This window comes from Crocuta crocuta, unplaced genomic scaffold, assembly GCF_008692635.1.
Source record: "Crocuta crocuta isolate KB4526 unplaced genomic scaffold, BGI_CrCroc_1.0 scaffold322, whole genome shotgun sequence".
In the NCBI taxonomy this organism is placed as follows: Eukaryota; Metazoa; Chordata; class Mammalia; order Carnivora; family Hyaenidae; genus Crocuta; species Crocuta crocuta.
In genome coordinates, this window is record NW_027532592.1 from 4,617,203 (window position 1) to 4,632,625 (window position 15,423).

The 15,423-nt window shown below is 59.1% G+C and overlaps 1 protein-coding gene across 1 annotated transcript in view; it reads left to right on the forward strand.

The window, feature by feature from the left end:
• The window catches only part of LOC144244534 (calpain-8-like), a 36,582-nt gene that overhangs the window by 7,320 nt on the left and 13,839 nt on the right, over positions 1 to 15,423 (forward strand). Inside the window, 8 exon segments of the mRNA XM_077779877.1 lie at positions 170 to 239; positions 7,729 to 7,847; positions 8,414 to 8,547; positions 9,179 to 9,347; positions 10,136 to 10,225; positions 11,622 to 11,707; positions 13,299 to 13,377; positions 13,791 to 13,962. Of these exon segments, the coding sequence (XP_077636003.1) occupies positions 170 to 239; positions 7,729 to 7,847; positions 8,414 to 8,547; positions 9,179 to 9,347; positions 10,136 to 10,225; positions 11,622 to 11,707; positions 13,299 to 13,377; positions 13,791 to 13,962 (919 nt within the window).

Consider the following 15,423-nt stretch of genomic DNA (forward strand, 5'->3'; position numbering starts at 1 on the left):
CTGCCCCCCCCCCGGGCCGCCTCCCCCCTCCTCCAGGCTGCAGTGTCCTCTGCAGGTGACCTGGGCTCCTTACTGGCCGAGCTCTGACTGTGACGCCCCTGTGGCCCTTGCTGCCTCCGGTGCTGGGCGACTCATGACTGTGACTTGTGTTTGGTCCCCTGGCTTTCAGGAGCTGTGTGTCAGGCCTCAGTTTATCATTGGTGGAGCCACGCGCACAGACGTCTGTCAGGGAGAACTGGGTGAGTAACGGGGACATTCTATTTGTTCCGGGTCAGGGTGTGTGTGGACGTGTGATGAGTAATGGGAGACAGAGCTGTTGGATCTGCCGTCACCTGTGCGATTGTCCGCACGGGTCTGCATTTCTGGGCTGGTTCTCGTCGTGGTGAGTGTGCACAGCTGGGAGCGTTGCTCCCCAGCGTGGTTTCCATGAGGCACTCAGCCCCTCCTAACGCAAGAGCCACGAGCTGGGATGGCGGGTGCCCAGCGGCTGCCGTGCTGCGATGTACTTCAACGCTGGTTGCCTGTAAGTGGACATAGTTTGCCCACAGAATGGCCCCGTCCATATAATTGTGGTCTGTCCAAGGGATGCTTCTAAAATTCGTAGGAAAACAAGAGTCCCACTTTCTCACCAAGCTGTGTTTTGTAGCCGGAGTCCTGGAGTCCCTCGTTCCCTCCGAGTCAGGAGATCATTTATTCTACATCTTTGCTAAGCCCCAGCCTCCGGGGTGGGAGCCGAGGCTCCCCTTGATAGCGGCTCAGCCCCGCGGGGTGTGCACACCACGCTGCCCGACGCTGACATCTTAGGGGACGGGGTGGCCCTCGGTCACTGGGCTCCTGACCGCCATCCCACGCCAGCGGCAAGGCCAGAACTGGAGATCGGGCACGGGGACCCAGTCCCACCCGGAACACCAGCAAGTGAACGCATCCATGCAGACCCGGAAACCCTGTGCCGGGGGCCCCTCCCTCGTCTCCTGCTGGTTCTCGCCAAAGGTGCCTGCTCTCCTCAGCCTGCCGGAAGGTTCTAGGAATTCGAAATTCACAGCATTTTATTTTAAATGTTTCCCAAGTTCTGGCTGTCACCCGTGGAGCGGACACCGCCTCGCCCACGGCCGCGGCCTCCGTGTCCCAAGCCTGTGACTTCTGTGCCCCTTGCACAGGGACTCGCGGCCTTTTCACCTGCAGCTAAATGTTTAAGCTAATTAGCGTGTGTCTCAGGGAACCAGCTCTGAACGTACAGCTCCTTGTTATAGGCACTTTAACGTTGGCAAAGGTATTTCATAAGTGCCTTTTAACTGTCAGCCTGAATAGAGGCTCCTTGAATAGTTGTGAGCAGGGAGAGAAGAGGTTTCCAGAAGAGGCCTGTGTGCTGCTGTGGTGAGTGCGCACGGCCGCAGAGCCAGAAACGGATCAGCCGCTCCTGGGCTCGCCTTCCAGGTAGAGGGGAGGGGAGCCCAGCCTCCGCCGCCGCGTGGGCACTGGGTGGAGGCTCCTGGGGGGGCGCCCCGTGGGACCAGGAGCCAGGCGGCCTCGCAGAGTCGGGAGATCATGACCTGAGCCAAAATCAAGAGTCAGATGATTAACTGACTGAGCCCCCCGGTGCCCCAGAAATTAGAATGGTTTCTGGATCACAAGCCCTGCCTTAGAGCAGGGTGAGTGAGGAGAGCTTCCCTACGAGGCCCCGAGGGGTCCGGGGTGTCTGCCCTGGGCCTGCTGCTTCCCCTCGGCCTCGCAGGGGCCGTGTGCCCTGGATGTGGGCTCCCCACGCCTCCCGGGACCCGACTGCCCTCCTCACTCCCCGGAACCGCGTCTTCTTCCTGGCTGTCGTTACTGTGTTCTCGTGGAAGGGGAGTGGCTGGCCCGTTCCCCACGTCTCAACAGAGAACAAGCCTAAATCCGGCTCCTTCTCTGACGCGTTCCCCTCATGGATTTTCCTGTGTAGTCGGCGCTCCCGCAAGGGGCCCACGGCAGAGCTAGTGTCTGCATCTTTGAAAGCACTTTCCTGGATGCCTTTAGATCTGGGGCCTCCTTCGAGGAGAGGGTAAAGGAAGTCAGTTCAGCGAGACCGGAAACCAGGCGGCCTCAGCACGTAGACAGCCATACGCATTGCGGACTCTGGAGGGCACCGTCAGGCCTCCAGGAAGCTTGCCAGCTGCAGGCAGCGGTTTCCCACGGCCAGGCCTGGGTGATGAGGGCGGCATTTGCTTTTGCGAGGGGGGGGGTCTTCTCCTACTTAGGGTGGTTCCCCTTCCTAGTGCTCGGTGCCCCTATTCTCAGACCTACTGTCACATTGTCCTGTCTACTCTGAGGAAGGGGCCCGGGCAATCATTTACACATTAGTATGAATCTGAGCCAGGGGTTACAGGAGGACTGTGTCTCGAGCAGTATTTCAAGAGCCTAAAAGAATTATATGACAGTTTTAGTTATGATAACCCTCAGTAACTTTTTTTCCTTTCCGTATAGATTGAGCAATGAGGTACAGTAATAGAAATCACTGATTATTTTCATACCACATCACAGTGGTTGTAAATATCTCAAAATACCATTTCTACTCATTACCACCTCATAATTATGCTGTCATCAAGCCCCGCTCCAAATACAGAACATTAACAAAGAAACACAAACCTGACTGTGTTATAATTAAAAAAAAAAAAATTTTTAATAACGGATTCAATACAATTTATTATAGTCCTGGTTTTTATTTTATGCCTTTAGAAACACTATTCTACCCGTTCCTCATGAATGAGATGCTGTTCAGCTCCGCTGGGGCCCCTGGGTCTGAGGCCCGAGGCTGCAGCGCCCCCAGAGGCTCTGCCCAGGGGTTGGGGAGCAACACTCACGGAGCCTAGTGTAGGACTTGGTCTGATCCACTAGCGGCGACAGTCCGTCTGGGGTAACCTCGTCTTCCGGACGTGTGTCACCCTCCCATCTCCTGCCCGGATGCGCTGGGCTGGCCTGGCCGCACCTGGTAGGGTGTGTCTGCGGTGGGCGCAGTTCCCATGTGGGCCTTCTGCCGCCACGCACCACAGGTGCCACACTCCTGTGCTTTGTTGTGGCTACGGGAGGCCTTGTAGGGCATCGCCCCCCTCCTAGGGCTCGTCTTCCCCTCACCAGCTGGAGGCAGCTGGGTCCGTGCAGATGGCCCATCCACAGTGGGCTTCCCTGTCGGCCCCTACGCCCATGCAGCCCTGGGCACCTCCTCCTGGCTCTGAGTTTGAAGCCCCTGTTTCCACTCACCCCGTGTGCCTTCCCAGAAGCTGTATCTGTGGATGGGGTCAGGGTCAAGAGGGACTGGCTCACATCGTAGGGAGTGTTAACCAGGAGACTCAACAGGTACCCTGAGAACATTACATCTTCTGTTAACACTCGCACCCACGTGTGCTTTTATGCCCAGATCCCCTTGGCCAGCTGGGGACCTATATTCATATGTCTTCTTAAATAGTCTTCTTGTTACAAGAAAGTCCTTTTTGCTCGGTGCCAAATGGTCCCATACAGTGAATCATGAGGTACAAACCCATTTTACAGATCGGAAAACTGAGGACCACAGGAGTTAAGTGGGGACTGGAGGTCGCACTGCAGACAAGCCCGAACCCGTGTTATTTCTGCTCTTCTGAGCTGGTGGGGACCAATTCTCATCCAGCTCGTTCTGGTCCCAATGTCATGCAGACTGTCCCCAACAGTGCCGGGCATGTTGATGACACACAGAGCAGGGCCCCAGCCTGAGGGCAGGACGTCCCATAGGTGCGTTCTCCTGGAGGCCAGGGCAGGGCTGGGACTCTCACTCACCATGCGACTGTAAGGGCCGGAACGTCCATGGAGGCTCAGGATGCTCAGGGCGCAGACACTGCTGGGTTACTCGCTTGCTGGCCCCATGTGCACCCAGCCCACCTGTGCAGACACCGCGACAGAGTGGCACTGTGGTCAGGGAGCAGGTGACAGTGATCGGGTAAATAGGAGCCGAGGCCACCAGAGGCCACGTCCCAGCTGGACCCACGTATCTCAGGCTGCCACGCCTCTGAGCTCTGGGCAGAGACGTGTCCATGGGGCGGAGGCCGCAGAGGATGCCGGCGCTGTGGTGTGGGGCTCTGGGGACTCCGTCCACCTGGCGACTCCGAGGTTCGGATCTGTCGAGCTTTGTCTCTGCTTGCAGGGATGAGGGCTGGCGGCAGCGTGCGTTGGAGGGAAGGAAGAACGCTATAATTACAGGGCTCGAGGGCCCCAGGAGGTCAGGAGGCCACACTCCCAAATACGGGTGGGCCTGAGACTGGCCACACTGTGCCAGGATCTCACGTGGGCACCTGGGTGCAATGAGACCCACCGGGCACAAGCCAGAGCAGCGGGAAGGAGAGAAGTAGCAGGGGAGCGGAGCGAGGCTCCCGGAAAACTCTGGAAGTGATAGGGTTAGAGGGATCGTTACCACCACAGGGACCGGTGGACAGCTGGGCTGTGGACCGGAGCCACAGAGCCACACCAAGCTGTCTTGTCCCACTCCCTCAGGAGGTTCTGGGGCTCCCATGGGCTGTCCCCTGATCCAACCAGTTCTGATGCTGTCTAGACGGTGTCAGACCCACCGGCTCCTGGCTTAGCCCCATGCAACCATCCCCCGCCTCAGAGTCCAGACTCACATCCACGTGCTAACCTGTGCTTCTGACCCACCGGCTATGAGCGCAGAGAACGTGCTAGAGCGGCTCTCAGAGCTCAGAGAAACATTGTATTTGCTAGAGTGCTGTTTCCTATAAAAGGATGCGCCTCACGAACAGCCTGATGGAGGAGAGGTGCCGNCTGAATCCACACGTGTGACCCAGCCAGAGCACCGGCCTGGCCTCAGGGGGTCTTGGTGGGGGGTAGGGCTTCCTGACAGATGCCTGATGGGCGAGATCAGCGAGATCAGCGGCTGCTGGTGATGGGTTCCTGGGTTGGGGAGGGTGATTGAGGGGTCTGTTTCCCTGGTAACCAGTTAGGTCTCCTGGGAGCTTTTCTGAGCCACCTCATTACCATAACAAAAGAGTGACACATCTCCCTCTGCTTAGGCCTGGGTTTCCTGAGCACTGAGCCCACAAACAGGTCCAAGACTGAACCGTCATTTGTTACTATAAAAATCAGAGCAACACAGGCCAGGCCAGTGCTGGTGCCATCCCAGGCTGGTCCCCTGGGAGGAGTCACTCTGCACTGTACCCAGGCTGGTCCCCAGAAAGTGGGACTCTGTACTGTCCCCAAGCTGGTCCCCGGGAGGTGTGACTGTGCACTGGCCCCAGGCAGGTCCAGGGAGGGGTCACTCTGCACTGTCTGTCCTGTTCTCCTGCTACAGACCTGACCCTGCAGCCACCACAGATCTGGGGGGCGGGGTGCACCTGCCTGTCCCCTCGCGGCTCCCAGCGGGCACCCCGGCGGCTGGGCTGTCTCCCTCCTCTCCACCCCACCCCAACTCCGGGCTCCAGGCAGCCACTGTCATCCTGTCCCCAGAGTCCCCAGTGCCCGGCAGACGCACCCTCTGCTGCGGGCTCCGTCTTCAGCCCTCCTGCTGTTCAGCCTCAACACGGGCCCCCTGCAGGGATGCCAGCACCCGACCTTTCTCAGTCCTCCTCCCGCCTCCTCCCTGCCCATGGCCCAGATGCTGCTCTGCTTTTCCCTCGGTGTCTGAGTTCTTCCACCTACAGTTTCCAGTGACACTAGGTGTTCAGACCTTCAGGCTTTGATCCTGACACGTCACAGGGGTTTTGATCTAGCAACTACTGTGGTAGCAGAGCCTGACTCAGGATGGCTGTCTCTTCCTGGACTTAAGACCTCTTTTGACAGAGCACCTCGTCATCGTTGGGGCTTGGGTCTGCCTGCTGTTGCCTGGCAGCCCCGAAGTCCACAACCGCAGGGGTGGGGGACCCCATGGGGTCATGACTTCAGTGGGATAAAATAGTCACTTTATTATTTTGATAGACATTGACCCCCTTATAGCATAACCTGAGTGAGCGATGGGGGTGGTTCCCCGACTTTCCCTGAGGTCAGTGCCCCGGGACCCCCCAGATCCAGCCACTTGGTTGCTCTAAACTCTAACCCTCCTGCGGCCAGACTTTGCTGGAAGGTGGATGGCCAGGAGGACTTGTCCGTCATGATCTCCCCACTTTCCCGCTCTCCTTATTCACCGCCGAAACCTCAGGGCTGCTTCTGAAAACCGATCATGGCCAAAGATCAAAGCTGTGTCCCTGCTGAGATGCATGCAGCTTCGGCTTCGAGGCAGTTCCCCAAACAAGTGCCTGGAAAGTTCTGAGCAACAGAATAATGTCCACCCCTCCCTCCCTCCACCCCCCCCAGGAGGCCCATCTGAAGGGGCACATGCTCACTGGGCATGTTCCGTACAAAGAGCACCTGCTCATACCTGACCGTCGCTGGCAAGAATACTGTGACCCCAGTGCATGTGCTCCAAGCTCTGCAGATGCCGGGGGGCCCCAGGGATGTCACGTGGGAGGCAGACAGAGGGGCAATTGGGCTCCTCCAGGTGGGCAGCCCTGTTTGATGTCAGCCATGGAGGGACAATTCATGTCGTGACTTGACTCGGAAAGTCTGAGGTGTTCGAGGCGGGCAGCCCAGGGTGGCTCAGCCCGGAGCAAGGAGGTCAGTGCCAATGGGGGCCTGTGCCCAGCCATGAGGGCACCTGTCTCCCGGAGTGGTCACCTGTCAACCCCCCAGGGGCACAGGAGGGGGTGACTTCCCTTGTTACCTCCCCCTGCCCCTCAGGTTTAGGGGCGAAGGCCCTGTGTCGGGGGAGGTGAGGTCTGTGGGCCCCAGCACACCCTCTGGGGCCTCACTGCCCCACGGACTGGGGAGATCCAGGAGCAAACACGGAAGGTGCTACTGGGATTTGCACAGGCAAAGAATGTAATCGGTTCATTTGTTTGGTCACTTGCTTATTTACTTTTATTTGTCAAACACTTATTGAGCCCCTACTATGTGTTAGCCACCTGGGGGGGATGCCAGATGAGGAGTCCATGTCCCCACGGGCGCTTCAGGAGGGTGCTCGGCCCGAGGGGGGAGGCCGGGTCATGGCTCTGCTGAGCACCTCAAGTGTAGGAGGAGCTCTGAGTCCATGCTGGGTGCCGGCTGTGACCCCAAGGTGCACAGAGAGGTTTAGATACGTTCTTTGGGAAACACAATGGAACAGAGATGTGTGGCTGGTGGTGGGGAGGCCATTGCAGCGACTTGCAGGCTGCGGGACCCAGGGACAAGGGGTCAGCCGCCCAGGGGGGAGGCCAGCGCACGCTCCTGCACATCCGAGTCTGACCGGAGGTCAGGTTCTTGGTAGGAGAGGATGGAGGAAAGCTGGAGACGTGGGTCAAGTTCATGTTTTCTGTATTTCTGTTGTCGACCCCCTGATCAGGTGTTTGGAGGTGACCCGGTCAGTTTTCAGGGGCAGGGGAGTTTCAGGGATGGGTTTTTTTTTCCAGGGATGGGGGGGTTTTGGGGATGGGGGTTTCAGGGGTGGAGGGTTTTTCAGGGGTGAGGGGATTTCAGGGATGTGGGTTTCAGGGCTGGGGGGAGTTTCCAGGGATGGGGGCACAGAGAATTTCCCATCCAGAGCACAGGACTCCCAGTGAAGCTGCAGGGGCTGCCCGTGATCTTCAGATGCTGGAGGACAGGATCCATCTGACCCAGAATGGGGGGACTGAACAGGACGATGAGGGTCAGAGAGGGCAAGGACCCTGTGGCCGGCCTGACCAGCATCCCTGTGTCCCAGCACAGGTGACTGCTGGCTCCTGGCGGCCCTCGCCTCCCTCACCTTGAATGACAAGCTGCTTTACCGCGTGGTCCCCAGAGACCAGGACTTCCAGCAGAACTATGCGGGGATCTTTCATTTCCAGGTATTGTGCTTTGTTCGTGGGCCTTGAACAGCGTGGAGATCGAGGCGCAGCCAGAAATCTGTGTATGACTTTGGCCCCCCCAAACTCACTACTAATGGCTTACTATGGATCTGATATAAACAGTCGATTCACACATGGTTTGTATGTTATGTGTATTATACACTGTGTTCCTAGAAGAAAGTGAGTCAGAGAAAGGATGTTATTCGGAGGATCATTAGGAAGAGAAAACACATTTTCAGGACTGTGCTGTATTTGTTGAAAACAGTCTGCGTATAAATTGTTCTCACTGTTCAAACCCGTGTGGCCCAGGAGCCCCTCCCACGCCAGACCCACGGAATCAGATACGTGCCAGGGGCCCGGCGGTCCCTCCACTGTGCACCTGCTCTCCCGGGCTGTGTGGCCTTGAGGAGGAAAGCCCCTTTGGGGTGAGGGTTGCCCACTGTGTGATGGGGGCAAGTTCGCTCCTCCTGCGTTCCCTGCTTTCTCGTGGGTGCAGGAGACCCGAACCCGCTCTTGCGGGAGCGGAGAGCTCAGGGGGCCCCGCTGCCCTGTGTCTGTGCCCGCAGTTCTGGCGGTACGGCCAGTGGGTGGACGTGGTCGTGGACGACAGGCTGCCCACCAAGAATGGGGAGCTGCTGTTCCTTCGCTCCGGGACAGGCGGCGAGTTCTGGAGTGCCCTGCTGGAGAAGGCCTACGCCAAGTGAGTGACTCAGGGGGCTGGGCCCAGTCCTCCCCAGCACCTGGCCTTGGGAACCCGAAGAACAGACCTCGGGGCCAGGAGTTCGTGGCTCAGCTCTGCCCCTGCTGACCACGTGAATTGGGGGCGAGCCCTCGGCTTCTGTGCCTCATTTTGTCCTCTTGGGACCCCAAGACCCCTTTTAGGTCCACGTGTGTTTTCACAGGAGTGGTGAGGGCACTTAGATGCTGACCCCTGCCCCGAGGCCACCCGTTCCCGCGGGTGCTCCATGTGTGATCTGACACATGTCACTTTCTGGCTTCCTGTCCTCAAACCCCCTTCCTTCCCAGCCCTCTTCCCGAGCAAGCCCCCTGAGGGACTCCCCGCCTGAGGGTGGGCCCCCCTCATCCCTGCCTGTGCCCCCTCACCTGCAGGGTCGGCTCTGCAAAGGCTGAACTTTGCTTTTTAGAGGGGTGGGTGAGTGACTTGGTGAAAGGTGGCCTGACATTCGTTCCTGCGAACGTGACCGGAGCCCCTTGCTGGTCTGGGGCAGAATCAGCAAAGGGCCCTCCCTTACCTTCTGGTCCACGCCCAGCACCAGCCCACGTGGCCCCCCCGCTTGTGGATGGTGCACCCTTTCCCTCTTCCCCCACAGGCTCCACGGCTCCTATGAGGCTCTCACCGGGGGGTCCACAGTGGAGGGACTTGAGAGTCTCACAGGTGGCATCTGTGAGTTTTATGACCTGAGGACACCTCCGGCTGGCCTGTTTCAGATCATCCAGAAGGCCCTAAGCGCGGGGTCGCTGCTGGCCTGCTCCATCGATGTGAGCCAGTGCGGGCCCCCGTTCCCCTTGTGCGTCCGTCAGGGGTAGGGCCAGGTGGGCGAGCAGCCGGGAGGCTTTGGCCCAGAGCAGCACCTGGGCTGAAGGGGCAAATCTGGTGACACACAGGTCCTGGCACATGGGGGTGGGGTGGGACCTAAATAGTGGCTTTCTTGTGGGATCCCCTGGGGTAGCAGGGGCGAGGCCCTGAGACCAGAGATCTGCTCCCCCCTGTGCTGCCTCCTTTCTGCTTAGTCACCGTGGGCACAAGACGGACATACTCACTGGGCTTTGGGGCCCCCAAGGAAAAGGGATGTGGTTCCGGAACAGGGTGCTGGCTGTCCCGATCCCCAGGGTAGCGTGGGCGTGGGGGCTGGTCTGTTATCGCTGCCCCTTCTCCCACCCTGACCTGGTGGTTTCACACGTGGACACACTTCTCCGAAAAGTCTCCACATAAGTGTGTGTTCAGTGGAGAGACGGTGGGGGGCCTGGAGAGGAAGGGGAGGCCCACCCAGCACCAATACTGGAGAACCAGGCTCGCCATCTGGATAGATGGCACGGGGTCACCCTGGGGAAGCAGGTGAACCCCCAGTTTCCAGGGCATTTAAAAGCTGTGAGCTTGGCGCTGTGGGCCTGCTTAGAGGGGCTGGATAGGGAGGGCTTGGCTCCCTGAGGTCACTGCTGCACCTGCACTCCAGCACCGCACGGGGCCTCAACAGGGTCAGGGTCAGAGTCAGTGTAAGGGTCAGGGTCAGGGTCGGCCACTGGCACTGGACTTTATTCCCAATCAGGTCTCCGGTGCAGCCGAGGCGGAGGCAGAGGCCACCACCTGCCAGAAGCTGGTGAAGAGCCACGCCTACTCTGTCACTGGAGTCGAAGAGGTAGAACTGTGCAGGGGAGGTGACACTGCACATGTCCAGGACGCCCTGAGAGGGGCCGCCACTGAGAGGTTCCCTGTCTCCTGAGGTCCCTCTCTGGCTGTCCCTGATGCTCATTGCAAGGGCCCTTCTGACTTACCCACTTGGAGATGGATAATGTGGCCTGTGTGAGCCACAGCTCCATGGACTCAGAGGAATTGCAGGCCCCCTTCTGAGATGTGACCTGGGGGGGAGTGAAGTTTGGGGGGAGGCCCTGGAGAAAGTGTAGAAATTGCCAGATTCTACCCTCATTCTAAGAAGCATGTGTGTACAGGTGAAGCGGTGGAAACCTGTAGGATCCCAAAGAGGGTGAGGCAGTGATGTCTGCTCTTGGGAGGGGCTGTAACAGTGGGAAAGAACGCTGGTTTCCCTACTCTCCAACCAGAGCAGAAAGCACAGGCTACAGTTTCCAGTATTTTTATTTACTAGACTTTGCCCACTTCCTAAAAGGATTTGTAGCTGTTTACAGTGAAGAGCATACACACAGCCAAACCACACCACGAGGGCAGAACACACCAGACCATCCAGGCAAAAGACAGTGCTACCATTGAGAAATGAACTTTGCTTTGGGTCTCCTGATGGCCAAGGCAAAAAGGGAAATGAGATGGGTATCTCAGTGTTTGTGTTTCACAAATATCCTCTTAAGTAAAGCTGGCCCTCCAGTACAGACTGAGCCGGAGTGTGTAAGCACAGGGCTGGGGCATGATGGGAGACACAAACAAAGGAAAGCAGGACCTCATGATTCACTGTGTCTATGGGCGCAGATGCAAAGTGCAGGCATGCAGGCTCCTAGTGAGTGTTCAGGAGCCAGCAGGGAGGCCGGAGGTGCGGGCTTGGAGACAGCTGCCTGGGTGCCCACCCTCCCTCCACCACTTGCTGACCTTGGATAACAACCCTCTGAGTCTAGGATTTCTGAGCTGCAGAATAAAGGTGCTATCAGCACCCAGCTCACAGGACTCCTGTCAGGTTAAATGAGGCGATAATGCCCTTGGACTGCTTAGCACCCTGCCCAGTCCAGAGCTGTGCTCTGTGAATGCTGACCGTCATGCTACGGGTATTTGTCTGGAGGGCATCTGTCATCGTTGGGTCTCTGTAGTAAGAGCAGAATTCATCTTTGTCAACCATGAAATCTAAATGCGAGCTCGAGCCAACACCAACTTGTTAGACGCACTAGGTATTCAACCAAATTGTGGGAAACAGGCCGGTGGCTGCGTCCTGAAAACGTGTGACAGTAAGGGTGTGGTTCTTTAGGCGAATTTGAAAAGTTGAGTGCAAGCCCCCTTGGGACAGGTGTGTCTGGGGCTTGGGAAAGGCAGTCCGGACACAGCGGCTCAGGTGCTTTCGCGTGTGGACCTTGCAGGTGGATTTCCGAGGCCATCTGGAGAAGCTGGTCAGACTCCGGAACCCATGGGGCGAAGTGGAATGGACGGGGGCGTGGGGTGACAGGTAGGTGCTCCCTCCCTGACCTCACCTCCCCCTGCAAGGGCGTCATGAGGACAGGGTCCTCGTGGGACTGAAGGCGCAGGGGGTGTGGTGAGCGCGGCGGTGCGTTCCCTCCACGGACATCCTGTTCGGAGGATGCTGCATGGCTCCGGGCGGGGCACAGATCAAGGCACTTGGCTGGCGCCTTTGCTCTGAGGTCTGCCTGGCGTTTGTAGGTCTGGCAGCCCTGGAATTTTGCGTGTCCTTGAAGGTTTGCCTGTTTCTCACCTGCCACACTGTGGTGGCCCCAAGTGAGGCCAGACCCTCAGATGGACTCCTCCCACCCCACAAATCCTGGTCTCTGGCAAAGGCCAAGCTTGGGAAGTGGGGTCTGACCCCTGGGGCCAGCAGGCAGCAGCGGGCGGATGTGAGTGGCGATCTCACTCACAATGGGACAGGGCTTGGTCCTTCCGACAAGGTCATGAGGGCTCAGACAGGCTCCCTTCCGGCAGGCCTCCCGCCGTGGATGAGGAGCCACCGGAAATGGGAATGAATCCCGCCCCATATGTCCTCAACCTCGGGGGAGCCGCCGTGTGCCTCCCATGCTCAGTGATGGCGCTGGGGCTCTGGAGGGCCTTTGTCACGTGCAGCCACGTGTCACCACCTATGCCACCAAGACACAGGTGTCCCTGGGACCACAGATTCTGATGCTCCTGCCTGAGCTTTAGCAGAACCCACACCTCACTCTGCCAACTGCCCGGAAAGGGCATCAGGGCCGAAGGAACCAGAACTCCAAGTTCTGCCGTTTTGGCCGACGGCTGTTTCCCAGGCTCCCCAGAAGGCGTATTTGAACCCATCTCCTTCCCTGACACCACCCCCCACAAGGCTCTCAGAGGCTGGGGCAGCTCCAAGGGGGAGGCATGGGCACAGGTGAGGGCACTGGCATGGACATGGGTATGGGTGTGGACAGGGGTGTAGACACTGATGTGAATGAGGGTATGGACAGGGATATGGATTCAAGGTACGGGTGTGGACATGGGTGTGACCAGGGGCGTGGACACCGGCATGCGTGCCTGACAGGCTGTCTTAGGCCTCCTCTCTCTGACCACTCTGCCTCGGACCAGGAGCCTCAGACATGGGAAGGGGCCCCGAGAGTGAACTTAGGGCAAAGTCCGTGCCGCACTAACGGGGTCACCCCACAGGTGCCGTGGGGCCTGTGTCCCCAGCCGGCACCCTGTCCCAGGTGCGCCCCCACCCCCACTGTCTGTTCTGCCCCTGCCTGCTGGGCTCTCACATCTGTCTGTGGCCCTCACGGGAACATCTGCCCCAAACAGCGTGCACCACAGCTGACCTTGCTCGAATGATCACCTCTGCCTCCGTTTAAAATATTTTAGAGGCGCCTGGGGGGCTCAGTCAGTTAAGTGTCAGATTCTTGACCTCAACTCAGGTCATGATCTCACGATTCATAGACCAATCCCTGCATTGGGCTCTGCTCTGGCAGCGTGGAGCCTGCTTGGGATTCATTCTCTCTCTCTTTGCCCCTCCCCTGCTCATGCTCTCTCTCTCTCAATAAATAAATGAACTTTAAAAAACCCTGATTTTATGATTTCCCCAGTGCACCAGAGTGGAATCACATAGACCCCAGGCGGAAGGAGGAGCTGGACAAGAGAGCAGAGGACGGGGAGTTCTGGTGAGCGCTGCCTGTGGAAACATTCTGGAACGTTCTGGAACGCTACAGGTCTCCCGGGGGCTGTCCCCCGCCGCCTTACTCCCGTGCCTGCAGCATCCAGGCCACCTGTCCGGGCCTGTCGTCCCGCCTTCCCGCCTCCGTTCACCGGGCAGAGTGCTAAGTTGACTTTAGCAGCAAGATGGAGACTCCCCCAGTTGGTGGGCAGAGGCAGGTGACAGGGACAGCCATGAACTTGACCGGCCCGGGGATATCTCCAGAGGGCATCGCCAGAGTTAAGTCGGAGGACGCATCTGCAGACTCCGAAGTGGCGGTTCTGTCTGTGGTCCATACTGCGCAAAGGGGGTTCCCGACAAAGCAGGGGCGCTGACCTTAGCAGGGACTTGGACAGCAGCCCCGTGGGGGTGGGGGTGGGGTCAGACNTTTTCGGATTTCTTGAGGCAGTTCTCGCGGCTGGAGATGTGCAACTTGTCCCCGGACTCCCTGAGCGGCGACCAGCTGCACAAATGGAACCTGGTCCTGTTCAGTGGCTGCTGGACGCCGGGCTCCACGGCCGGGGGCTGCCTGAACTTCCCGGGAGAGGCGGAGGACCGTGGGGGCGCGGGCAGCAGGGTGGGCAGTGGCCCGCCAGCCCCCGACCCGAGGCCTGAGTTCAGCTAACACCGCCCTTCTGCGCGTGAGGGGGGTCCTCACTTCCCCCACCCGCCCCCTGGCCGCTCCTCGTTCACCGTGCTCCTGACTCCCTGTGCGGAGGCCGCCTGCTCCCTCCCCGGGCTCCTCCCGGCACCTGGCGGACACGCCTCCCCCTGCTGCTTCAACACCCGGCATCCCCAGGGCGGCATTCAGCTTGGCGCGTGTGCCCGGGCGGGCGGTGGACTCGGAGGTGGAGGGGCCTGGGTGGGGGTCCCGAACGGCCCCTCCTCGCTCTTCCGGGGGCCACTAGGGCCCCACCCCGGCGGGGACAGCCTGGTGCAAACACCCGCATCTGCACCCACTCGGGCCCTCGTGCTGCTGCGGGTGAGAGGCCTTCCCGGTTCCCAGGACGTCACGGATACGCCGGCGCCAGGACGTCACCGGGACGCCGGCGCCAGGACGTCACCGGGACGCCGGCGCCAGGACGTCACGGATACGCTGGTGCGCAGGCTCCTCTCAGGTCCATCAGTTGCGGCAGCACCCGACGGGGAAACTGAGAAACCCACCCCACGTCTCTAAGGAGAAAGGAAGGAAAGCAAAGCCCGTCTCCACCACGCGTACGTCCCCCCGCCCTCCCCGCTCTGAGGCGTCGCGCCGGCTGGTGTAGACCCTTAGCCCGGACACAGAGCTGGGCGCAGGGCTGTGTCCGTGCTGTGTGAGCGGCCGGTAATAAAGTCCCGAGTGCGGGCAGGCCCCGTCTCCTCCTCGGTCCCCACCCGACCCAGGGCCCCACGCTGGCGGCCGCCGCTGGACTGAGTAGCCACCCGGCCCCAGGAGGCTCGTTTCCCTTTTCCGAGCTTGTTTCTGGATCCTAGCCGTAGGGTGATAACACCCACCTCAGAAGGCGCTTCGTAAACAGGTTAGTGTTATAGGAATGGGGTGTAGAGTGTTTTTACGGGCTGTTCTCTTCCTCTGGTGCCTTTGAGGAGTAAGCAAAAAATGTGGGGATTGCTGTAAGGTTGTATTTGCGAGAAATTAAAATATGTTCACCATTAGCAAGCTCTTCGGGAAAGCTAGGAAATTTGCATGGATCACTTCGGGGACTCAGGGCTGTGGGGGGACCTGAGGTCTCTGCACACTCAGTCACCATAACTATCCCATTGGCATCGTTCCTGCCCTTTGGCAATGGTGTCAGAGGCCACAGATTCTTGCCGTTGAAATCCACATACTTGGGCCTCAATAAACAGCCCTGACATTGAGATGGGAAGGTGGGGTCGAACAGGTAATATTACTACTGATCATCAGTGGCTCCTGGTCACCTGCACATACCTTGTCATTTGGTCCAGGTGGGCCCTTCCCAGAGGATGTGAGGTCCCTGCATTCTGCTCCCCCCCCCCACCCCCCCCCCGCTCCCTCTGTC